General features: G+C 43.0%; 1 protein-coding gene across 1 annotated transcript in view; it reads right to left on the reverse strand.

Moving 5' to 3' along the window:
• Tmtc1 (transmembrane O-mannosyltransferase targeting cadherins 1) overlaps positions 1 to 27,067 on the reverse strand; it is a 223,706-nt gene that overhangs the window by 104,318 nt on the left and 92,321 nt on the right. The window contains exons 6-7 of the mRNA XM_059256410.1: positions 12,548 to 12,629; positions 11,935 to 12,038 (exon numbers count right to left, since the gene is read on the reverse strand). Of these exons, the coding sequence (XP_059112393.1) occupies positions 11,935 to 12,038; positions 12,548 to 12,629 (186 nt within the window). The remainder of the gene's footprint in view (positions 1 to 11,934; positions 12,039 to 12,547; positions 12,630 to 27,067) is intronic.

Consider the following 27,067-nt stretch of genomic DNA (forward strand, 5'->3'; position numbering starts at 1 on the left):
CCTTCTGTGAACTTGACAGGATTTAGACTCCCTGGGGAGTCATGCTCATGGATGTGTGTGAAGGACATTTCTACAGGAATTTAAATGAGGTAGTAAGATGCTTCTTGAATTTGGGATGTATCATTCTATGGGCTTGGGTACCAGACTGAGTAAAAGGGAAAAATTGCACTGAGCACCAGCATGCATCTCTCTCTGCTTCCTGATGATGACTGCAGGCTTACCAGCTGCCTAACAATCCTGCCACCACATCCTTCCAACCATGATGGACTATTCCCTCAAAGTGTGAACCAAAACAAACCCTTCCTTCTTTCATTCCTCAAGTTTTTCTTGTCGAGTACTTTCCTCACAGCAACAGGAAAAGCAGCTAACACAAGTTCCATGGCTGTGTCACTTTAGTGTGAAACCCATCAACCCAGTCACTCCAGTCACTCTCCCACCACCTCTTCCATCCCTCCTTTTGCAGTGAGAAATCCCCCACATCAATGAGGAAAACCACTCTCAGACTCTTACACAGGAACAGGGGGGAGTGGGATGGCCTCAACAGTAGTTCCCACTCCTTCCCTCCCCTGTGATTCTTAATGAAATGCTAATAAACAAATAGTAAAGACCGAAGCCACTTAAGTCTTGGGCCTATGTGCTGTTACCTGAGAATGCTATCTCACAACAAACCAGCAGCATTACTGTGTACTGCTTTCTCTGCATGGGAGCACAATGCTCCTCCCTCCAGTTCAGTGGAAAGTCTCTGCATGGCTTGACTGGTGGATGCTGAGCCACACATTTCACAGACAAAGCAGTTGTCATTTACACCCTCCTCTTAAAAACTGCTTAAAATATTTTCCACTTGAAATAAATATATATAGAATAGCCATCAACGACTGCTAAACATATTAAGTTAGTGGCACTATATGATGGAGGGATCAGGTAAGTGCCTACAGCCCCAGCACTCAAGAGGTTGAGGCAGAAAAATAGCTCTGAGTCAGAGGCCATGCTAGGGTATCTACTGAGTGAGACCCTGTCTCAAACAACAATAAAACAAATCAGGTACATAGAGCTCACTAATTAATTTTAATGTCTTAAAGAGAGAGAGAAAGCTTATACAGACCCATGATGAAATAATCTTGTTAAAAAAAAAAAACACGACAGAAACAAAATCTTGAATTTGAACCAGTTCTAAAGCCAACTACTAATACAGAATACATACAAGAACCATCAGAACACATTACATGACATGTTGGGGACAGAATGCCGAGGATGTGGGAGAAATCACTGCACCAATGAGCTAGTTTCTTAAACAAGCATATGGTAATGGGGGGCACACATAAATTAAGAATGGCCAAAGAGACCTCCCAGAGGACAGAATCTATTTATGTACTATGATGGCTGATTGCCAATTTGACAGGATCTAAAATCACCTGAGAGAGGCCTCCAGGCATATCTGTGAGGCATTATTTAAATTAGGTTAGCCCTTTGGTGTACCTTATGCGATTACCTGATAAGGTGAACTGAAGTGGGAAGAACCAATCTAATAGTGAGTATCAGCATTCCCTCGGCCTCAGACTTGGACTAAATATGAAGGAGAACTGAAGCTGAGCAGTCACAGCTCTCCACTTCCCGGTCCCAGGTTGATCAGCTGCCCCAAGCTCCAGTCACTGTTGCTTCCTCACCATAATGGACTGTATGCTGGAACTCGGAGCGGAAACAAACTTTCTCCCTTAAGTTGCTTTTGTAAGGGAATTTTAACACAGTACTAGGAAAAGTAACTGAGAAAGAAGCTTGTTCAAGGAAACCACTATTAAACTAAGCTTTTGTCATATAATTGGGAAAAAAACTATAATATTAATGGATAATAGTGCTGGATACAGAGACTCACCATTAGGTTTTAAAGTGTGATAATGTTATATGATGGGAAACACCATGAGAAATAAACTAGTTGAGTTTATCAAAGTCATGGTTTAGGATTTGCTTCAATATAACTGACCAGGCACAGAAGAGAAGAAAGGGTGGATGCTAATGGACCAGACGGCTGAGGACTGTGAGTGCGCCAACTGACCACTATGTGGGTGTTGGCATACCACCTTCTCCACTTTGGTGTGTATCTGATATCTTTCATGATAAAAACCTTAAATAGAGGGAGGTGAAAGAACTGCTCAAACATCTTATTTCCAGCCCCCTTTGGCCCACAGGATGTTTGCTAACTACGGAGGGCTTCTTACTTGAAGTCCACGTTTGCTTTGCCCTGCGAGTTCCCCCTCCTTGCTTGTCTTCTAGGAATGCAATGTTACCAACTGGAGGAAAATTAAGATTCATGTTGTTTTAAATTATAATCTTAATGAGAACAGAGTAAATCACAGATGAGAAGCAGTCACTGATTTCCAATTTGTACGGATTCTGATCATGTAGCTAGGAAACTCTTTAAGTACTCTCTGAGATACGGACATAGCAGTGGAAAAATGTTTTGCAAATATAAGCAACAAAGAAGCCATTTGGAATCACTCCAAAAGCTAATTATCTTTTAGGGAGGGCTATTTGAGCTAACTGTGATCAACAATTACAGACTTTCTTTTTAACTCCTTCTCTGTGAATTACATTCAAACTGCTAAAAATTCAGAAATGAAATAGCCTGTGCAATATTCCTGCCCTGCTGGGTTCTTATTTTTTTTAAAAAAAGCAAGAACAAAAACAAAATGAATTATTTACCAAGTTTCTACTATAAATCCCATTAACGGTGGAAACCACAAAAATGTCTTGCCAACTCAGAGAACTGGAAATTCAATGTAAACAATTTAATGATTCATTTTTATTGAGAACCCAGCAATGATTGAAGGAGGGTTTCATACTCAGAAGTGAGCAGCTCATGCTTATAATCCCAGAATTTGGGAAGCTGAGGCAGGAGGGTCACTGTGACTTTAAGACCAGCCTGCACGACTGTCATGGTTAACCTTAACTGCCAATTTGACACCATCTAGAGTCATCTGAAAAGGAGAAGCCTCAGCTGAGGAATTGCCTAGATCAGGACGGTCTTTGAACGTTAACTATGAGGGATTATCTTGACTCCTGGTTGATAGAACAGGACCCAGTCAACTGTGAGCACCAGGCCAGCCAGGGCTAGAGTGAGAGGCCCTGTCAAAAACACATAATGACAGAAAGAGATCGTTACAGAAATGCATAGGAAGGATAAGCTTCTTGGAGAAGAGCACCCACCAAACCACCCCTACTGAAACTGTGTGTAGCTCTGGAACCAAACTCTTCATTTTTATGAGGAAAAAAATTAAAGTGATTTAAAGGCAGAAATACACATAGCTTGTGCCTTTGCCTTTGAGTGAAGAAAGAGGATGGACCCACCACACTCCTTATTGAGACAGATGCCTGTGACTGGGACATAGGAACAAAACCATACTACAAGCAGTAGCTCTTGCTTGTTTTATGTAATGAACATTGCTGCTGGAATCATCCTCTTCTTCACCTATGGACCTTCACCCATTCTCCCTGTTAAACAACCTCCCTCCAACCAAGGCACTGAATCTCCAATAAGTGGATTTCTGGGTTGGCTTTGTCTTGACTGTTAAGGATAGTACTACTATGAACTCTGATGAAATTAGATGCTAATATCACCTAGCCACTGGGCATTTAGCCCTGTTGGACCCACTGGATTTGGGGTTTAGGGTTGTGGGTTTTGGTGATCTTTTCTGTCCCTCTGCAGCAGCTGCTCACTGTCACCCTTTCAGCTCCTAATAGCTCCATTCTTGCTTCAATAGATTGCCTCAGGTCCCTAGGCCCCAGGAATGATAAGGCTCTGCAGACACAACCTGCTCAATATCATCTCCAAAACCTTTTCCAGAACATCCTAAGAAAGCCTCTTCCTATATGGCCTTTTTCAATCCACAAGAAATCTTCTCTCAAAGATTCAGTAAAGGGGTTGGGGATTTAGCTCAGTGGTTGAGCGCTTGCCTAGCAAGTGCAAGGCCCGGTCCTTAGCTCTGGAAAAAAAAAAAAAAGATTCAGTAAATATTAACTCATTTTCTGTGTGTATCTTAGGTGCTGAAGATGATAAGCTCTGGCCCTGACTCTCACCAGGGTCTTTATACTGCACTCGTGGTCAAAAGACAGTCATGGATTATATGGTTGAATGGTGGTATTTTAATACCAAATTTCAATAAGAAGGGTGTATGTGTCTGAGCCGGGGACAACTGGGCCCTAGACTCAATGTATACTGTGGGTTAACAAAATGGATGGGGGTCTGTGAGGATCCTACCAGACTGAAGGGTTCTGTTCTCATGACTCATGCAACTAAGAATATTTACTAACAACAAAATACCAGGGAAGAGTTTGTTTCTAAAAAAGTTAGACCTCAAGCTGAATAAAACAATTCTTTTAACTGTGTTATCCATCATCATTTTAAAAGCAAACACCATCATGGGCCCTATCAGGCATATCTGGTAGGTATTCATATTTGATAGGTATTCTGCCAGGCACATTGGAAACATTGTACTTCCAGCCCTCTAGCAATTGGGTGGGGCAAATAACAACTGGTGTGGGCAGAGGTGATGGCTTCTGAAAGCTGAAACAGGAGTGTGGTGATATTTTGTTCATGCTCTAACAAATAAAGCTTGCCTGGAGATCAGAGTGTGGAGCTAGCTACTAGTTAACCATAGAGGCCAGGCAGTGGTGGCACACACCTTTAATCCCAGCACTTGGGATCTCATGCCTTTGATCCTAGTACTTGGGAGACATACACCTTTGATCCCAGTACTTGGGAGGAGGAAGCAGGAAGTGATATGGCTGGGCAGAGAGAGAAATATAAGGCAGGAGGAGACAGGAGATAGTCTCCTTTCAGGTTGATGAGAAGAATGTCAGGAGTGCAGCAGTGGACAGAACCCTGACTCCTTATCCTAAAAACATTAGTAAACCACCGACCTTCTAAATACTAGGAGTACTAGAAATGTCAACTGGGCACAGCATGGAGCATCACAGCCTGAGTGCTAACTGTGAGAGAGACGCACAGAGGGAAGCTGTATCAGTGGCACAGGTGGCAGACCACGAGGCCACAGTGAAGATGGTCTCATTGGAGACTGAGCAAATGAACGATCTGAGGAACTGCCTCTATTGAACTGATACGTGAGCATATCTGTGGGGGCATTTTCTCGACTGCTGATTGATGTAGGGGAACCCAGCCCACTGTAGACAGTATCTGCCATAGAAAAGTAGGTCTAGGTTATATAAGAAATTACATTGAGCAAGCCAGGGGAGGCAAGACGCTAAGCAGCATGTAGTGGGTAGCCATTCCAGCTTTGATCTGGAAGTTCCAACACACATTGAGGCTTCGGTAACTGTCACGCCTACAAGGCGGGGCCAAGAGAGGACTCTGAAGATCCTGATGGGCTGCTTCTCTTGTTTCCTGGACCCTGGACACTAGAGGTAGACGGAGGAGAGTTCTCTAGAGAACACTGCCGGACTGCGCTGCGTCTTTCCCAGAACCTACCTATCCCTTAATTTGTAAGTTACGCCACTAAATAAATCTCCCTTTTAACTATGTGGAGTGGCCTTAGTAATTTCACCAATAGCAGCATTTCTCCAGGATGTCTGCTTCAAGCTCCTGCCTTGAGTCCCCGCCTTGGTTTCCCTCAATGACTGATTGTAAACTGTAAGACGAAATAAATCATTCCTGCCCAAGTTGCTTTAGGTAAAGGTGTTTTATCACAACAGCAGAGAAGCAAATTTAGAACAGTACACAAGGGGAAGGAAACCACACTTCTCCGGTGTCCCTCCAGTAGGGTTCTAAGATGACAGCTGTAGTACAGAGGCAGCAGTGATGACATGGACCATAGTGAGCCAGGGTCACCCTGGAGACCTCTGTCATGTTCTTATACCTTAGGTAAGTTTCCTTTTCATTTTCTCATGATCATTCCATGGTGGCATTTTGTCTCAGATCAGTCAAACAGGGAGAGCTGAATACATGGGAAACACACCATCTCTAGAGCCACAGGAACTGTTCAAAGACAACATGCAATAAGTAACTACAGCCACTACAATGGAGAGACACTGGTCAGTGTCATTGGACGAGGGAGTAACTTTTATACCTGCTTTAAAAGAGAAAATACTTCTGAGATGGAAGCAAAGATAATTGTGAAAGTCATACAGAGTTTACAAATCTAGTACAGGAAGTGGCTTTGGACTGAATCAGGCCAGGAAAACCGCATCTTCGGAAGCGAGCTCTACTTTCCAGTGCAACTACTGGAGATGAGCTTACCAGGAAGATAGGTCAAGTGAGGTCACAAGAGCTGTGTCGCCCACAGGCCCATATGCTTTCATCCTTGGTTCCCAGATACTAGTGCTGTTTTGGGAAGTTGTGGAATCACTAAGAGGTGGGTTACTAGGGGTGAGCCTTCGCCACTCACAGCTTGGCCTAGTTTCTGGCCTCTTCCTCCACTCCCTAGAACAGCCAACTACCACTTGTTCGCAGAGCCATGGATTAAGCTACCCCACCAAGCCTTCCTCTGAAAACATGAGCCAAGATAAACCTTTCTTCCTTTAAGCTGTTTCTGTCAGGATTTTTGGTCTCAATGTCAAGAAAAGTAACTAATATGGGAGGGACTCTAATTCATCAAGAGTGGTTCCCTGAAAAAATAGATATCAAGCCAGTAAAATGCTAACCATGCAAACAGGAAGACCTGTGTCAGATCTCCAGAGCCTGGGTAAAAAGGCTGGGTATGGCCGGGTGGTAGTGGCGCACGCCTTTAATCCCAGCACTTGGGAGGCAGAGGCAGGCTGATCTTTGTGAGTTTGAGAACAGCCTGGTCTACAGAGCAAGATCCAGGAAAGGCACAAAGCTACACAGAAAAACCCTGTCTCGAAAAACCAAAAAAAAAAAAAAAAAAAAAAAAGGCTGGGTATGGTGGTGCATTCTTATAATCCCACTGCTGGAGAGGCAGAAACAGGTAGACCCTTGGGGATTGCTTGCCAGTCAGCCTAGCTGTGATGATATATTGTGTACCCCAATATATTGTATACCCTAATAAACTTATCTGGGGATCAGAGGACAGAGTCAGCCACTAAATTAGGCACAGAAGTCAGGCAGTAGTGGCGCACTCCTTTAATCCTATCACTTGGGAGGCAGAGATCTGTCTGGATCTCTGTGAGTTCAAGGCCACACTGGGAACAGAGCCAGGCATGGTAGCACACACCTTTAATCCCAGCACTTGAGGTCTCATGCCTTTGCTTGGGAAGCACACATGCCTTTTATCACAGGAAGTGACAGTGGTGTTGGAGAACGGTATATAAGAGGCAAGGAGACAGGAACTAGTTAGTTAGCAGTTCAACTGAGACCCTCAGGGGTGAGGACTCAGAGGCTTTCAGTCTGAGGATTTGTGGAAACAGGATCGGCTGAGGAGTTGGCAAGGTGAGGTTGGCTGTGGCTTGTTCTGCTTCTCTGATATTTCAGCTTTTACCCCAATATCTGGCTCCGGGTTTTCTATTAAAAGACTGCTTAGCAATTTGTGTCATTCTTAGCCTAGCTTACTTGTCCAATTCAAGTCAGTTGGAGGCCCTGCCTCAAAAAAACAATGTGGACAGCACCTGAAGAAAGACACCTAAAGGCCTCCTCCACATGCATGTGCTCCTACACAGACACACACATGCATGCACGCATGCACGCACTCCAGAACTTGGAAAGAATGACGCAGTGAGTAAGCAGCTGTCGGCCACGCAGGAACAGATACCTCACCACACACCAATTCTGACTGCATCTTGATTTGGGACTTCCAGCCTGAAGAACTAAGAGGGGCTTACGTCTGTGGCTCAGGCCACACAGTCTAAGTATATTCTTCTGTCAGTCCTGGCAGATGAATGCAGAAGAATTTTTCAGTAAGGCAGACAGACAAAGCAAATGGCAAATTGGCACCAGTAGAGACAGACTTCACAGCTAAGTCAGGTGATCAGGAGCTAGCTTAGCAAAAGCAGGAAACAAAATAAGAAAGTTCGCTAGAGAAGCATCAGCATGCCAGCAGCAAAGTGTGTGCTCCTAGGTGGTGTGATGGAGGCATGATAGGACTCTTCTAATGCTGTCACCTAAGAAGAGTGTGGACACTGTTGTCACTGGTCCCTGCAACCCCAGGACCTACATATTTGAAGTCTGAAACTCAAGAATGGAAACATATTATTTAAGATAAAGAAGAATATAACCAGGCATGGTGGTACATGCTTGCAATCCCAGTACCAGGAAGACTGAGGCAGGAGGATTGCTATAGGTTTGAATCTAGCCTGGACTACAGAGTGAGAGCCTGTTTCAAAACTCCAAAAGAAGAAGAAAGAGATAAAGGTAGAGTAATTGAGACATTCTGGTCTATCCCTTTGTGTGGACTGAATTACCTGACTTAGATGGAAAGTGCTGCTGGCAATGTATATCAGACCTCACTGAAAAATTATTTGTATCTTGTGAGTAACTAGCAAGACCTGGCAAATATTTAGCCAAAATCCTAAGTTTACCAGGGATTCCACCAGAGATTGTTGTCATTAGGCCACCAACCAGAAAAAAAATTACAACCTCACCATTTTGTTGGCAGGGATGGTACAGCTAGGAAGGCCATGATCAGAGATCAAGTACCTTATCCAGACACTAGGACCCTGAACCAGGCCCTGGGGTTTGCTGGTTCATAGGACACAAATGACATACTCAGATGGTGAGTTGAAGCAGCATATTCCCTTTCCATGTCTCCTGAGTATTTGTTCCATCTCTATCCAGGCTTAGGTGCTCCTTGAAAGTCTTTAAGTCCCTTAGGTGTATTTGTTTCAGCTCTGGTGCAGTCCTCATCAGTCAACGAGCAGGTAACTGACCCACCTACCAGCTGGACTACCACCATCCTCTGGATTCTGATGCCCCAGTATTCTTCCCACCTCATCATCCCCCTGGAGGCCAGCCCTTCTTCACAACTCCAGCAGACCCCATCGGCCCAGGTACAGTCCACGCCACACAGAAGGCCAGAACCTCCTCCCCTGGAATCCATATTATGGTCTACAACTTCAGATGAGGACTTTTATCAGAGGCCAGGCTGGACCTAGGGACCCAAGGCCCCCAAGCCCCAATGGAGACACCCAACTGGACCCGAAGACTTGCCAGTCGCTAGAACCCTTGGCCACTTAGGCCAGAAGACCAGAGAGGAAACATAAAATAAAGGAACAAAACACCCATCCAAAAAAGTCAAACACAGCAATCAATACTTAGACCAATAACCATCCCAAATCCAGATGCCTAAACACCAGTGCAAGAACACAATCAATAACGAACGGTAAATAAGCACCACAGAACCTAGTGACCCTATGACATCAAGACCTGAACAGTCCAATGCAGCTGAAGCACAAGAAAACGACCTTAAAAATAACATTTTTAAACAAATTTTTATATCATTTATGAAGATGACAGAGGCCCTCAAAAAGGAAATAAAAAACTCCCTTAAAGAGATGAAGGAGCCGGGTGGTGGTGGCGGCGGCGCACGCCTTTAATCCCACTACTCGGGAGGCAGAGCCAGGCGGATCTCTGTGAGTTCAAGGCCAGCCTGGTCACCAAAGTGAGTTCCAGGAAAGGCGCAAAGCTACACAGAGAAACCCTGTCTCGAAAAACCAAAAAAAAAAAAAGAGAGATGAAGGAAAAGACAAACAAAAAACAGGAAGGAACATTTGTTCCATCTCTCCATTCTGGCTTAGTTCATGGAGTAGGCTATATTTAACTTCGAAGCCGAGAGTGGTTGCCTCAACTCATAGACAGAAAGCTTGGTAGGAGATCACCCCAAAGACAAATAACATCACCCTAAAGCTGAAGGATAAGTATGGTGGTTCGAATAAGAATAAGAATCATCCCAAAATTAAAGGACATTATCCCAAAGCTGAAGGATAAGTATGGTGGTTCGAATAAGAATGGCCCCCATACACTCATCGATTTGAATGCTTAGTCACCAGGGAGTGGCACTATTAGGAGGTGTGGCCTTATTGGAGTGGTGTGTCACTGGAGATGGGCTTCGAGGTTTCAGAAGCTCAAACTAGGCCCAGTGGCTCACTCTCTCTTCCTGCTGTCTGCCTATCTAAATGTAGAACTCTTAGCTACATTTCCAGCACCATGTCTGCCTGCATGTCACCATGCTTCCCACCATGATGACATTGGACTAAACCACTAAACCTTTAAGCAAGCCCCAGTTAAATGTTTTCCTTTATAAGAGTTGCTGTGGTCATGGTGTCTCTTCATGCCAATAATAACTCTAATTAAGACAGTGGGCCCACCAAGCAAAAACAGACCTGATGTCCTTTCTCTTAAATGTGGAAAGTAGCTGTTGAAGAAGCCACAGACCAGAACTGTTCATCCACGAACTGTCACATCTAAAAATACCCAAAGAGCCCAGAGACTGAATGTCAGTGAGAGAGATCTAAAAAGGACAGGCAACATTACCAGAGAGCTGAATTGGAGATGGCAAGCTTTAAGACTGAACAACATTTTGAAAATGTACAAAACTAACAACATTACAAAGTTCTTATACTACTTAAGAGGTAAGCTAACGTCAGAGATTTAGGAAACAGTATTTGAGACCATGAACACCAACGTGTCAAAGTAGTGAAAGCAATTTTGACAGAGTCTTTATTATAAAAATATGTCAGTAGTCAGATTGGAAGATTTTTTTTGAATACTAAAATAAAAAGTCTACATGAGAAAAGAGGGGCAGGCTGTATAGTTCAGGAGAGCACTGACTTGCACCAAACTGATCCTCAGCACCAAGAGATAAAAATCTATGGATTAAAAATTTAAAAATAAAAAGAGGAAAATCTCACAAAACCTAAGAAGAACCATGCAGACAAAAACAAGTAATGAAGCATATTGATTAAAACATGTACACTAAACTGATGGGGCAAAAACTGCTGTTTGACATAAAACTAAGGTCAAAATTCTGTTATCTCTAAGAAATACAAATAAGCCCAACTATAAATCAGTTACTTATCAAGTTCAGTATAAGATTTATCATAAGTCAAGGGTGGTGGCACTTGTCTGTCATCCTAGCATTTAGGAGGTTGAGGTAGGAGGATCTTGAGTTCAAGGTCAACCAATGTTATATAGTGAGACCCTATCTGAAAACAAAAGATTTACCATGTCTTATAACATATTATAAAAATATAAACACCAAAACAGTAAAGGTTACTATCATAAATTTATTATTAAAATGATATAGCATTATAAGATATGTATAGCATGTATGACTATGAAAATAGTTGAACATGTCATCTTAATGTTTAAAACACTATGGAGAATATGATATGAAGCTATTAAAATTGGCAGATGTGATTGTATCTTAAAACTTTAGCAGTACAACACAGCAGATAAGCAGTCAAACATCTTCCCCGAGCACAGGAACATACATCAACACCACTTTCCAACTCAGCATCTCTAGAGCTTCTGAGGACGCATAAAGCGCCATTAGCACTATCGTTGCAAATACTGTTCCTGTTTGTTGTTCTGAGACTCCCTGGATTTTAGGTTGTGCTGTCTAACCAATCTCTGCCCACAACTCTGTTCTCTGCTCTGTAATGCTTGTTTTAAAAGCCACTCAATAGATATGTATATCACAGACAATAAGCATCTAATAAAATACTTGTCGAATAAACAAATATATGACAGTGAGAATCATAGCCACAATCTTGCCCAGATGGTCACATGGGTTAAAAAGAATTCCATATATATAAATAGCGCTTCCCTTCCTGTCCTCATACTGGATAGTTCATGATCATTATTTCCTTGAAATGCATAGCTGGCTTGTGATTTAATATTATTGACCAGGATCCAGTATGTATGAACTCAGTGCAATGAGACTTGTTCTTTTGTAAAAATGATTTAAGGCAATAAAAATATCCAACAAAACTACTAAGTACCAAATAAAGTTTACATAATGTACGTCCACTGACCTTGTAAGGATGTAAGGTGAAAACGAAGCTGGGTTGTCCTGCTCTGAGAAGAGGGGCATAGTTCCTCCCATTATCCACAGGCGGAAATACAAAATGACAGTCACCTTGGAGGAACAAGAAGACCTGATGAAATGTCCACCTACACCTCTTCCATCTTTGTTCATGTATTCTGATCCTCTATCAAGAAGTGGAGTCGGCTGTCCCCTCCCCTTATAGCTGATAGCTAAGCCTGCCTGTGTAACCCCAGCCCCAAATCATGACATGGGGAACCATTCAGCTGAGCTTCCAAACTAAAACCTCCTGGACAAGCAGCAGTAGCTGGGTACTGGGACTGGATGCTGTGTCAAGCAGCAGACAACTGATATATCCAGGTCACTTTGAAAACACTTTGAAAGGGACTTTAAAACCCTGTGCTGTTCACACTATGCCATCAGGTTCCCGTGTACGCTTTCACACACACCTTTGCTAAAAAGCAACATTTACCACCTGTAAACCTTCCTTAAGAGATGATGTTGATAGTGAGTTTATTAAGTAATGTGGAGCATGTCTCTGAGTGGAGACTAGGTGAAAATACCCTTACCAGCTATATTTAAAGTATACACTATATACTTACATAACTGATGACCAAAATGGCCCGTTTTAAAAACGGTCTCAGGGTAAGCAGGAAATTCCCGTTGCTGCTTCCTGTCAGACACCTGAAACAGGAAAGGAAAGATGAACATCTAAGAGCGACCATCTACAGCACAATGCTCCTGTCTGTGAAGACGCTGAGTTCTGAGAAGACACCAAGAGCTTTGGAGCATGTGGGTTTCAACACCCCATTCTGCCGCTTGCAGCTTGGGGAGTGGGAACAGGTGTCTTCATTTCTCTGCACATCTATTTTGCTCATTTAAATGGCAATAATATCTACTTTGTGGGAACATTGTTAGGAATAAGTGAAATAATAAATAGAACAGGACCTAGCATTGTTAGCTATAAATATTGCCATTTGCCCCTGATTAACCTATACACTGATAGCATGAGTTTACATTTACCTGCTTTGTACAATTTAGGGGCACAATGTCTTCAAAGTATCTCACAATTGTCTTGTCCCTGAAGAACAAGGATGCCAAGATTCTGTGAAGTGAAATAGACTATACTTCTGGGGTGGATCAAAGACCGAGCTCTCACACACACTCAAGAGTTTTCTCACTTGCTTACTGTCCTCTGTCCTAGGGAACAAATTAGATTGCAGGAATGTCAGCTTCACAGGTGAAAGGTTAATGGGCACCCTGCATCTGCCACAGTCCCCACTGGTTCAAAGTAGGAGCTGCAGCTTTATGAATGGGACTGGCTGGCTTCTGTGACATAGAAACAAGAGAGAGCTGCGGTTAACAAGCCCCCTGTGAAAGCATAAAGGGTCCATCTTATCCTCCACGCAGGCTTGCATACTTTAGTCAAAGCAGAGAAAAGAAGTTGAACTGAATCATATAATCCCTCTGGCATTCCCCTCCTTATTTTCCCTAGCCCTTTTCATTAGTTCTTTCACTCCATTTAATCTGTTTATTCCCTCAGGATTTCTCTACTGAAGTCTGCATTTGAATGAGGGCTCTTCCTTGGAGAGAAACTTTGGTCCAGACAGTGCCTCTTCAGTAAAACCCAAGTGGGCTAGTGTCCTGCAGAGATAGGTCTACCTTGAGTCTGCTTACAGAAGATGTGTGGCCCCTGCCCTGTAGTGTAGCAAGTATTTTGTAACTGCAAGGAAGTGACAGCTTTACTCAAAAGCAGGTCTCTTCCTCAAGACTTCTCTTTCTGGCTCTTAAGAATATCTGGAAGTGATGATGCTCAGAACTGGCTAGCCAAGTACTTGATGATCAGAGAAAATGAGCAGGGGTGAAGCCACAAATGAAGTTTGCTGCTAACAAGTTCTGCATAGGCCCACCTTCTAGAGCACCTCTGAGCCCTTCCTTCCCTTCTGAGACCACAGCAGAAAGTTTGGCATGAGGCTAGGCCAGGGTCACTGCAGCTGCCTTAGGAGGGTGCACAGAGGCTGTCCCTGAATGGGCTCTAGAGAATCTGGAGTGGTACAGGTGTGTGTGTGTGTGTATGTGTGTGTGTGTGTGTGTGTGTGTGTGTGTGTGTGTGTGTGTGCATCTGGATGTTTTACTGAGGTAGTCCTCGGCTTTTGTGTTTGGGCAGCTGGGTCTATGATTCTCACAGTAGTAGTACAAAAACACACATCCTTCTCTGGTCTCTGCCTCCTTCTGACTATAAGTCTCAAGTAAATTAAACCAAGACCAGACCTTGGCACTTCTGTTTCTCCAAGGATGCAGGACAAAGGGTGCCCAAGAGGGCAATGGGTGGGAATGTGTCTGAACTTTCCAGGTAGTTGCTCTTGGAGACTTCATTTCTCAAGCTCCCTCTCCAACTTGTTTAACACTGGAAAAATTACATGTGGCTTTCCTTTCTATAGAGCAAGCCACACAGTTAGGGGTTTTTCTTGAAGTTAAACTTAGACGAAGCTGTCATACATCACTTCTGACGGTTTGATACAATGGCTATTTTAGTAACTGTATTTATAATGCTTCCCCCAGTTCAGTGAGTCTTGGTGAAATTCTATTTCCACAAGAAGTTAGGATAAGAGTAGCAGATAATTTACTCTATATAACATCCTAAGGTCACACAAGTTTGAAATGGTACAGGGATTCTTGATGGAAAAACAAGATGTCAAGATTTCTATTTGAAGCTGTGGGCCCACAGTGAATGGCAAAGTGATACATATGGCATGGTGCCATGTCTGGAGAAGCACTAGCTAGGTGGAGAGTGTGCCATGGGCTCTGTTCTGTACATTTCCTCCTCCACTCCACCTCAGAGCTGGACAGTGGGATTTCCCCCTTGATTCACTTCTTATGTACTATGGAACAGACCTGAATAATGACCAAGAATAACAATAGCATTAGTAAAAGTAACAACTAACAGTACATGTCAGACATGTATTTTGATTTAAATATGACAGCTTATCTACCATTTAGAATAATTCCACAAGATCAAAAAATTAGAAGCGACAATTTTTAAACCTGATTTCTCAGCTATTCATTTCAATCGTAAGAAAAACATGCTAAAACTACACTTCATTTATCTTTGTGTTTACTTATTTTTTTAGACAGGGTCTCACTAAGTTGTCTGTTGTGCTGGGACTCGCTAGGTAGCCCAGGCTGGCCTCAAACTTATGGCAATCCTCCTACCCTAGACTCTATTATCCTAAGAGTACAGATGTGTGCCACCAAGCCTGGCTAGGGACACTTTAATTTTAGCAAATTCTCCACGGAATTTGCACATTCCTTATAAAACTACAGAAAGTACCAACAACAACCAATTCCAAGCCACTATGAAAGCACAAGAATAAGAACCATGGATTGAGGCTTCTGTCCCTTTGTGTTCTCAACTTACATCAAGACTGCAGGCTCCCAGTTTTCTTCCTTTATCCAAGAGCTACTAAAGTAGCCTTGGGGGCGCCTAAAAGATTGCAATTGCTGGATGTTTTCATCAATTGATGACATCAGAAATCACTGAAGAAACACAGAGAAACCAAATTTCAAGAAAAAAGGATGTCATGGCATCCATGAGGAAACACTACTTTGAAGAGATAATTAGAACACTTAGTTGTACATGATGATTTAGCACCAACGTAGGAGACTGGTATTGTCAAATGAAGCATTTTAACCACCTTCAACTTTCACCACATAAAAACAAAAGATCAAGATTATCCAAAGTGATTCCCCCAAGTTTTGCTCCCCTACACTGCAGGTTTTCTGATAAGTGAAGCAGGCAGGCTAGTACACCACTGCATGTCCAGGTGGCATTTCTTTTGTTTCTGTCTGCCATGTTGACTTTGAAGACCTTCAATTTAGCATGCTTCAAAAATGTCTCTATAGTCCTCACTTCTCAGGAATGTGCTCACTTCTGTGTGAATATGTACATACAGGCTCCCGATGAAATCCCCATGTTTCCCATTTAGAGAGAATGTTGCTTTGTAAATGATTCTCTTGCTTCCCTTGCCTGCAGCACATGATGATCTTTTTTCATCTTTTATTTTGTGTCTGTTCTCCATTTGGCTTTATATTCACTAAGACTCAGACCCATTGTGTTCAGTTACACATCCACTGTCTCAGTTGGTTGTGTTAAATACTCAGTGTTAAAACTGAAACTCATCCTTCAGTTGCTTAGCCCTCATACCCTGTGGAGAGACTTTAGTAGAGACCAAAACAACAGCGACACCAAATCACCCACCCAGGGTCTGTGCGTCACTGACATTTGTTAATGCAGTCACCATGTTCATAGATATTAATACAGGTGATAACTATCCAGGAAGACTCCAGAGTCAGAACTTTCTTCTAGGTCTGTCTGGGTACTTTCTTGTAAATTTCATTTTCAGCAAGAACCCTGCTATGTCAATTTTCTAAGACAACCCCCCCCCCCCCCCCCCGCCGTGTGCTGGTTAGTTATTATTGTCAGCTGACACAAATTAGTTACCTTGGAGGAGGGAGCCTCAGTTAGGGAAGTGCCTCCATTAGATTAGCCTATGAGCACGTCTGTGGGGTGTTGATTATTGATGTGAGAGGGCACATTCCACAATGGATGGTGCCATTCCTAGACAGGGAGTCCTGGAAGGCATAAGAAAGGTAGCTGAGAAAGCCATGAAGAACAAGCCAGTAATCAGCATTCCTCCATGGTCTCTGCTTCAGTTCCTGCCTTTAGGTTTATGCGCTGGTCTTCCTGATGTTGGACTCTAAGCTATAAACCAAATAAACCCTTTTCTCTTCAAGTTGGTGTTGTGGGATAACCCCTCTGTATGCTGTGAATATGTTTTATTGCTATTGGTTAATAAAGATGATGCTTTTGTCTATAGCAAGGCAGGATAGAGTCAAGATAGAGCAGAGATACAGAAGAAAGGCGGAGTCGGGTAGATGCCAGCCAGCTGCCAGATGGTAAAGCCACGAGACACATGGCAAAATATAGATTAATAGAAATGGGTTAATTTAAGTTGTAAGATCTAGTTAGTAATAAGCCTGAGCAATAGGCCAAACAGTTCGTAATTAATATTAAGCCTCTGAGTGGTTACTTTAAAAAGCGGCTGCAGGACCAGGTGGGACAGAAAAGCCTCTGTCTACATAGGGTGCCCAATGTGGAGCTCAAACCTATACCCTGGGATTAAGAGTCCCATGCTCTACTGAGTGAGCTAGCTGGGCATGGGTCTACATATGACCTAAAAAAGCTTTTTAAAAGGTCCTAAGCATGAAGAAATGGAGCTACACTGGGCTTCCCAGTCTCTCATGCTGGCCACAGTACAGAGACGCCTCTCCAGACAACTGCCTATGAGATGGAGTGAACCACCAACCGCCATGAGCTAAGCTGCATGGCGGGTTCCCGAAACCTCTTACACAGGCTACAGTGAATAGGTTTCTTTCAGTCGCTGTCTGTAAGCTTGAGAGCACCAGACATGTGGCAAAGCATAGATTACTAGAAAAGGGTTAAGTTGTAAGAGCTAGTTAGTAACAAGCCTGAGCAATAGGCCAAACAGTTTGTAATTAATATTAAGCCTCTGAGTGATTATTTTAAAAGCAGCTACGGAACCGAGCTGGACCGAAAAGCCTCTGGCTACAAGTTGGTTTGGGTCAGTGTTTTTACCACAGCAATAGGAAACTAACTAGACCACCCTGAGTATATTTACTTGCCCTTGTAACCTGGTGGATGTTTGTCATTCTCCACCAGGTAATGTCTGACCACCCTGGCCAGTCTTTAGTTATTTCATTTAGACAGAATTCTTTATGCACAATGTTTTCTTTCAGGAATTTTCTAACCCTTACCCTCACTGCCAACCCTGTTCTTGGCTATAGACTTCCACTCACAGCTATAGTCAGGGTTAAACCCAAACTCTCTTTCTTACTACAGAATACCTTCCCAGTAATTCCTGAACATGCCTCAACAGGCCTGCTCCACCTTGAAGATAGTCTTCCTTCACAAGCACTATCTGAATAGATTTTCTTTCATATGCACATCAAGAAGATCAATAAACCCCAGTAACCTAAGCAGAATTCTAAATGTCCTTCCTTTTCCACCTCTCGACCTCTTCTCTTGTGCTTTTCTTATTCCTCAGCACGAGGCTGGTGTATAAAATGTTTGATTTGGGATGTGGACAGCAGGGTGGAGGATGACAACCGTCTGGATAGCACTGTTTCCCTTTTTCATAAATCCTGACGGCTGGAATGGACATTATATTAGATTCTCCAGCTCTTCTTGGAATCTGTATACCACATAATTTGTGCCTAAGTGTCAACTGCAGATGGTGAAACCAGCAGCGAACTGTCACTGCTCAGCAGCACACCAATCACATACACAGCTATCAGAAACCCTTCTAGAGTACCAACCACACTAACTTAATTTCCTGTTTTGAATTTAAAACAATAAAGGATATTGGTAAAGAATTATATACTCAGAGGGGAGAAAGAAGTTAAATTCAGATCTTTTGGAATAAAAATCCCAAAATACTTTTCTTTGAAAGACAAGAAGAAAACGTTCTCACTTTGCTAAAAGATAGCGAAGACACAACTCACATTAGAAAAGATTATCAGCTAACCACACACCAAAGAAAGCAAGATCCTTCTTTAACGCACTGCCTTGGACCCCAGAAGATTCTCCTCTAAGTTGTGTCAGCAGCAAATGCTCTCCACAGAGTCAGGTTTGCATGCTGCCCTTGCCAGCACCATGATTCTGATGGGAGATGGAACTGTTCTGAGAATTCAGTGGCGCGTTCAGAAACCCAAATCCACCTTCCATGCCCAACTCTGCAGCTCTGGTGAATGTATCTTCCAGAAACTTCAAACCCTAAAATTTCCTAAAGGACCCTTTACTTAGATTATCACACAGAATGGTGGAAATGAAACTGGAGACTACAAGGGAGCATAGTTTTCTGTTCTCTTAACCATTCTGAATACCAAACCCGAAACTAGAAGGGAACAAAACACTCAGGAAGTTTTATAGTTTTATAGGGTGCAGGCTGTACAAGTATGAAGACCTGAGTTCAGTTTCTAACACATATAAAAAAGGCTGAGGACAGCAGCACTTGTGTGTAATCTCAGTGCTGGGGCTTCAGAGATGGAAGGTTCTGGGGCTCATTAGCCAAAGAATCTATCCAAATAGACAAGCTCCAGGTTTAGTGAGAGACCCTGACTCAAAAAATAAGGTAGAGGAGAACGGAAGAAGACATGTTATATTTATATCTGGCCTCTGTACACACACACACACACACACGCACACGCACGCGCACGCGCACGCGCACGCGCACGCGCACGCACACGCACGCGTCAAAAAACGTGAACTGATTTGAAGAAAGTCATGGTCTTTCTATGTCAAAGATCAATGAAATTGGGCTTCATTAATTTAGTTAGATAATCCATTTTATACTTCCTCCACAAACAATTTAGTCAGAATCCCTGGCTTTTAATTCTTTCTACAGGGAATGGTAAAATTCCATTTTGGTGACATTAGTCTTGTCTTTCAGCCACAGTCCCACAAGTGCACTTGATAGGTGTCAGTCACTGTACTGAGTACTCCCATCTTCTTCCCATGTTAGCCATGCTGTGACAGAACCAGGAGTTGTTCTTGCTAAAAAGCATGGACCCTTCACTTGGGCCTGCAGAGATCCAATGCATAGCTTAAAACAGATGGAGAACATGACTTCTCTGTCATTCTTTTTGATCTGTAACTTTGCTTCCTTAAATGTTAGCAACTCAGCTATGAATATAGACACAGTAATCACATAAGGAGCATCTGTTATAGACACAAAATCACAGTGCTCACCTCAAAAGGAATAAGAGATGGTTTATTCTGGAAGACAAATATGAGTGACCTTGGCCAGGAAACACATTTGTTTACTCCAAAAACCATGTTCCAACATGGAAACAGTTTAATGAAGTTTTTTATCCCTAACTTTTACTAGGCTTTCCTTCTCCCTCTTCAAAATTGAAGACATCAAGAGTCATTGCAGGTTTAACTGGGACCGTGTTGTAAGTTCCAGAACATTTATATTATTAAAAGGCATTTATGGATGTTAATGACATCATACTTTTAGTCTTAGTCTGTATGTGAAAGATTGGATAGTTTGTGAAGAACAAAAACCTATTTTTACAGTCATGGAGCCTGCAAAGACCAAGATCAGTGCCAACACTGGTGTCTGGTGACATTCTTTGTGCTCTGTCTACAGTGGCAGAAAAGGCAAGAAAGGTGAGCTCACCAGAGCCTCTTCACAAAGGCATCAACAGCTGGATGCAGTGTCTCACACCTGTAATCCCAGCACTCAGGAAGCTGAGGCAGGAAGATGGATGTGAGTCTGAGCTATGCTATGAAACCTGTCTAAGAAGCTTCAACAACTCCTGAACACTCTGCCTCAGGAGTCAGCCAATCTCCCTAAACTTTCATCTCTTAATGCTTCTACAGGATAAGGCTCACCTGAAATTGGGTGCTGGGACTCAAATACTAATTAATTGATACAGCTTATCAGTTTATAGAGGTCTACCAAGGTTTTTCATACATGTGAGCATAAGTTCTGAAATGCTTTTTAATAAGCATCCCTCAAAGGCCAATGTATGAAGGGTGCTGAGGTTGAAGATTTATAATTTCCTTATGTACAGAGGTGACTCAGAACATCCATGTGGGAAGCAGTGGCAGGAAAGGAGGCTGGGCTGGCAGCATCACTGAGCCATGAGATGTCCAACCAGCCAGCCTCACAGAGATGAGCAGCCAGCAGCAGAGTAGATTAGGGTACACAATTGGAAAATATAGCTGACACCTGGGAGGAGAGAAAATGTTGAAGAGGGAAAATACAAGAAGTACACAAAAAGCCTAGGACTGGGAGAGAACAAACCCAGAGGAAGAGGGTAGAAGTCAGCCATGTCTAGAGGGTAGTGCTGACAGAGTACTGAGAGCACAGGCTGAGGAGACCAGAGTGGTGTCTGGGTTTGTTGTCAAAGGTTTTGAGTTGGAGGGGTGTAGGTTGGGGAAAATGAGACATGGTCTCAAGTAGCCCAGGCTAGCCTCAAGCTTATGATGTAGCCAGGGCTGGCCCTGAACTACTGATTCTCCTGCCCCTGGCTCCTGAGTGCTAAGATTACAGGTGAGAGAAACCATGTAGGGTCTATGTTTACACAGAAAACAGTCACAGAGGAACTTTGGCAGAGACAACTGATTACCTTCAGCAGCCCAGCCTTAGCACTGCTAGATGCTGACACAGACCCATTCTGAGGTTGATCACAAACAACAGTCCTACAACCCTAGAGGAGAGACGACGAGGACCAGAGAGCAGACCAGAGTTGGTTTGGAAATTGTGCAACACGGACTCATAAACAGATAAAATGTTTACGTCCAAGCCAGTGGAGACACATTACTACAAGAACCAGCGAGACAAGGGTGAAAATAAGATTTGGGTGTTAAATATCTTTTTAATGAGTTTGAATCTTTAATGAATCAGATATTAATTTGAAAACATAACAGCTTTTTACTGATTAGAATATTAAATTTACCCAAATATGAACTTTTGGAGGGTAGAGAGATGGTTTAGTAGTTAAGAGCATGTTTTGGTCTTGAAGAGGACCTGAATCCCTGTATCTACATCAGGCAGTTCACAACCACTTGTAACTCCAGCTTCAGGAGACTGAAACCTCTTTTCTAGCCTCTGTGGGCACCTGTATACAAATACACCCCCCCAAAAAAAAACCCAGACATAGACACAGACAGACAGACACACAGACAGACACACACACACACACACAAATAAAAAGAATCTTAAAAATTAAGTATCTTTTGTGAAATGGCTATAATGTGTATTTGTAGTATAGCACTTATGTGTCAAGGAGCTTGTGGCTGTCCATCCTAGCCCTTAGCCCCTGAGAGATCCTCGAGGTTGCCAGAACAGAGACCACCACTCCAGGTGACAGATCCAAACCACATGAACAGTCTCAGACCAGAGTGGAGTTGTATGACAGACAGTTCAATGCCTTTCATTGAGATTATACATTCCCTTCTCTGACCACGCACTTTTTCTCTCACCGTGTACTCCGTTTCCCCTCATTTTCACCCACCCACACTTGTAACATACCAGCTGTATTAAGGGATCTGTGCAATAAGATCATGGTAACTTGCAAATATATACCACCTTACAGACAAACCTTAGCACTAAGAAAAATCCAAAGATAGCTAACAATGCTATAATATTTCTGAACCTTATTAGGAAATTTGGACTGGATACAACCAAGCTAGTGAGAGGGAGTATACAATATTAGCACTGTCTGGGCAAACCAACAAAGTACACTTTAGGTTACCATTTAGTGACTGCCTACTGTGTATCCTAAGCTAATACATATGGCCCTGATCATGTTCACTATTAATATTTCCTTTCTGCAAGAGGGGAAATTGTGGCATTAATGACCCAGTACTTTGTCCTAAGATATGAACGGAAGAGATTGGAGGCAGAACACAAATCCAGCCTGTACCTTTGCTACACACGTTCTGCTGCCTTTCCAATTACTGTCAGCAAAATTGTCTCCATCTTCCTAAGATACCTGAAGTTGGGATACATCCCTCTGGATTACAAGCGTATCAGGTACACATGCTGAGACAGATTCAAGCTCAGAGTACCAAGACATACCTGATCAATTCAGGAAGTGAGAAGAACATCTAATACAACTTCATCACTATGAAAAATGACAAGTTACTTACATAACGATATTCAGTTTGACAGGAAAAATTCCAGGAACAGAGCCAGGCCCTAAAAGTATTACATGAAAGGAATAAATGGATAATCTAACATTTAAATAAGCGTTAATGTTTACTGAGCACACAGCAGGGGCCAGAAACTGCTCCAAACACTTCATTCTTTATCTACATTCATATAATTAGGAATCAAGTGGTACTAGGGAAACTGAGGCATTCAAAAGTGAACCAATCATCAGCAGAATCAGGGTGTGAATCTGTGTATTGTCTCCTAGCCACCCCCAGCTTACTATACTGAAGGGCCACCCTGCCCCAGGAAGGCAGCACAAGATGAAGGGCTACAGATCAGAGAAGGAATGGATATGAGCCAGGAAAGGAAAAGAAGCTACAAAGGAGAGGTGATGCTTGGCCTGAGGCTGGAGAGATACTGAAGACATAAGCATATGGAAGGTGAGGGGCCAAGAGGAAGTGCCCGGGCAACAACAGTTCAGGGTTGAGGATGAGCAACAACAAGCTCCCTGCTAGCTCAGTAAGGCAATAGCACTCAGCACACTCCTGTAAGGGTCTCAAAGCTGAGCCTCAAATCAGAATAAAAGGATGGTAAAAGGGAGGTTCAAGTCCTGACAGTGGGATAGAAGTGACACACCATACATGATTGTGTTGATTCTGGCTCCATTTTGCTCAGCTTCTTTTGAGGCAAGGTGAACTTGCCTGGAAGCTTTTTGTCTCCTAGGCCTGTCTAGTTCTTGACTGGTGTCACCTGAGCACTGTACCCATTCAGAACCTGCAGCAGGTTAGAGAATAAACTCATCCTCTGTTTCCCATGTACCTGATGCTGATGGCTCCCCAGAAGATGACATGATCAATACCCCAAACACTGCCTAACCACACTGGTGGTGGGAGAGGTCACTGTTCCCATCAGTATCTGTGATGTCTTGTCCATTTGTTGTGTCTATACAGATGAAGGTCAGGATGGTCTGTTTTGTCTGTCTTTCTCCAGCCCACTTTTATAGTTGACACGGGTCTGGGGTCTGTGCTACAGATCTAGTCTGCTGACATTTAAGGCAGAGAGAGGAGAAAGTCTCACCCGACCACGATCAAGCCACCTTTTACAGGTGTGCTTTCCGTTAGAGCCACTCCAAGCCCTTCTCACCTCAACCTACATAACTCAAAGCCTCTCACATACCCTGGCTTCGTGTGTTGAGTTCACCAGTAGGCCAAGCAGGACATTTGGCAGCCTGGCCTTCCCTGAGTAATACATGCCCTTGCTACATGTGATCTACATGGTCTGTAGCAACATGATGTCTTAAGAAGCCCACACTACTTACAGAAGCTATCAATGTGGAATTAGCCAGCTTGATCCCACCCTCAACCCCAATTCAATGGGCAAATACCGAAAGGATTCATTGTCTGTTGAGGTTTGTCATTTACAGCCCTCCTGGAAGGAGAGAGAAACAAAGTGTTTTCCTATAAGTTAAAGATTTAATTCATTTTCATGGTGTTGTGAATTCACCACGGACACACAGGGCATGCAGTGACTAGACTGTACACATGCAAGGATGCTGGCTGAGGAGGAGCTACTGAGGTACTGAGGTGGCCCAAGCTTCTTCATCAATTTGTACTCCAATGGCCATTTACTTTTGTAAGGAAGGGGAACCTTTTCCTAATGCACTCAAAAAAGCAAAAGGTGCCTTGGACCTAAAACATTATGCTGCCCCCGGGGCCTCATGCTTGCAGCTTGCTCCTTCATGAAGAGATCCCTGTGTGGAGCAGCAGCCCTGATTTCTTATTGGTTAATACTCCTGCTGTAATCAAGGCTCTTCTGGAGACTTGTTTAGTTTGATAATTCTATCTTCTTGGTAGCAGCTTGCATTTGCTCACTGGCAGTCTCACATGTTGCTGGATTTCTAGTCACTGGGCCATCGGTAAAGTTACCAAACAACAAATAACACTGTTTTTTTCCTCCACCAGAGGTATTTCCATACAAATTCAGCTCAATGTTTTCTTTTTTTCCCTCTTTTCTTTTTTTTAGGGGGGTGGGGTGGGGTGGGGAGACAGGATCTCTCTATCATATAGGTCTGGCTGTCCTGGAGCTCATTATGTAGATCAGACTAACCTTGAAGTCATAGAGATCCACGTTGCCTCTGCCTCCTGGGTACTGAGATTAAAGGCATGAGCCATTGTACCTAGCCAGCTCAATGCTTTGAATGGTGGGATTTACTGCACCACACTGAAATTTTAAATCCCTAAGCATTTAAGTTGTTACACTGCCTTTTACAGTTATACCCCACTGATTGGAAGGTCTGACTTTAACAAAATGTATTCTCCCTATCCTAAATTTCATCCAACTAAATGTCTTCTGAACATCATCCAGTGTAATGTTTCCATATACAAGAAGTTTTTATATATGAGGCTGGACTGTCCTCAAGAATGGCAACCAGTCCAATCTGCCTAGCACTTGGCTTTCAATGCTAAGCTGGAAAGTCCTGGGAAACTTAGGAGGGAGTGTCACCACTAATGACATCATACACAGCTGGTACAGGGCAGTGAAGTAAAGTGTAAAGGAGGAAGCCAAATCTTAATTCCCAAAAATTCAAAGAAATGAGTTTGTTTTTTTCTGGACTCTGGTATTCACATTAGTTGTTCTTCTTTCTCTTCCTTTTCTGTTCTCTTCTGTCCCTCCTTCTCTTCTCCCCCTTCCTTCTCTTCCTATTCCTTGTAAGAGTTTAAAAAAACAACAAGTGCTTCTCTGGTGGGAGCCACCTATTAATAGGTTCAACTTATTAATTCTCAACAGATGCAAACTAGAGTTTTCTCATCTCTGCTTTTCTGCTGTCTGGCAGATCTTTGCACTTAACCTGATGAGCTAATATAAAGCATTCTTTGTCAGCATCATTTTTGTTTAAGTAGCAAAAAGGAAAGGAGGGAAGAGAGGGACAAGGGTTCAACAGACACCGGGGTGGCACAGGTTCCCTCTACACAAGAAACAGAATGGTCTGATCTAGTGCACTACAAAGCTGATGGGGTTGATACTTCAAAACCCGTTTGCATCAAGCTTACTCCTTAATTACAAGGAGTCTGAAGTCTAGATTTTAAAACACACCACATGCATAAATGATAAACATAATGGTACCTAAATAATCAATCGTATCTATAGACAACCAAACCCAAACATTATCAACACTAAAATCCCCAAACTTGGAACTTTGACACATTTACCTGTGTATGTCAGTGAACACAGGTGTCAGATACTCACTTTCATTTTGAAATACTGGTAATACTTAAAGTTCATGGAAGTTTTCCCATAAGCTACTGTTGGGAATAAAGGGCCATATGGACCAGTTTATGTTTAGATAACTCAGTGCTATTATGGATACCCAGCAAAAGTCAGCTAAAACATGGCTGACACTGGCTGTCCAGGGAACCCCCAAGTAAACAGTGATGTAATCTGCTATATATTTTTGGGAGAGAGCTACTTTTATGTGTAATAAATGTAGCCTTGAGGTCAGAGGCCCAAGCCTAAGCCTTCGCCAGCCAGCCCCTGGCATGTCTGTCTGTAGGCCTAGATGCCTACCTTTGAGTAACCTACATGCCTGTGCCTTCCTACACGCACTTCATGTGTGCTGGCCTGTGCCAGGGTTCTTGCCAGCAGCTGCCTGCCTAGCAGACTGTGTATTGGTAAATAAATTATGTTTTATCTGCCCATGATTCCCTGAAATCTCTTTAACCTCCCAGCCTCCTAGGATCTTCCCTCTTCTTTCCTGGCTTTGGGCAATGGACCTCACAGACACTCTTTCTTTTGTCATGTTTCCCAGGAATCCAAAATTTAATTACTTCAGGGTTATCTAAAATCATTCTTCTTACACATGAAGGCTCCAATATCCTGGGTCCCATCACTATGACACTTACACTGTCTCTCACACGGCAGCCACACTAATAGTATAGAGAATACTGCAGACTGACAGCCATAAAAAAGTCCATCACAAGAAAAATGATCACGAGTTTGAAGACAGCCTGTGCTATATGAGAAAGCCCTGCCTTAAATGAAAAGAAAAAAAAAAAAAAAACTAAGTGGGGGAATGGAAGGAAGGAGACGTTGAACCCTCATTGCAGTTTGGAGTGACTATAGCTTAGAGGTTTGGGATAGGCAAGGGTCATCATCTCAGAGAAGCCATAAGTAAGAGAGAGCTGGGCTCCCTCTGAGCAGGAAGTAGAGGATCAATGGCAGCTTTCAGGCAGGAATACAGAATATCCAGATCTACATTGCTGGACAACCCGATGCTCTGTCAAGTTCCCTCTTCCCTGAGACTTCGTGGCAGGTGTCACAGGCATATCACACAGGAAGCAAAGGGCAAGGTGTTAATATTTGCGCAAAGACCTTACATCT

The sequence above is a fragment of the Peromyscus eremicus genome, chromosome 3, assembly GCF_949786415.1.
Source record: "Peromyscus eremicus chromosome 3, PerEre_H2_v1, whole genome shotgun sequence".
In the NCBI taxonomy this organism is placed as follows: Eukaryota; Metazoa; Chordata; class Mammalia; order Rodentia; family Cricetidae; genus Peromyscus; species Peromyscus eremicus.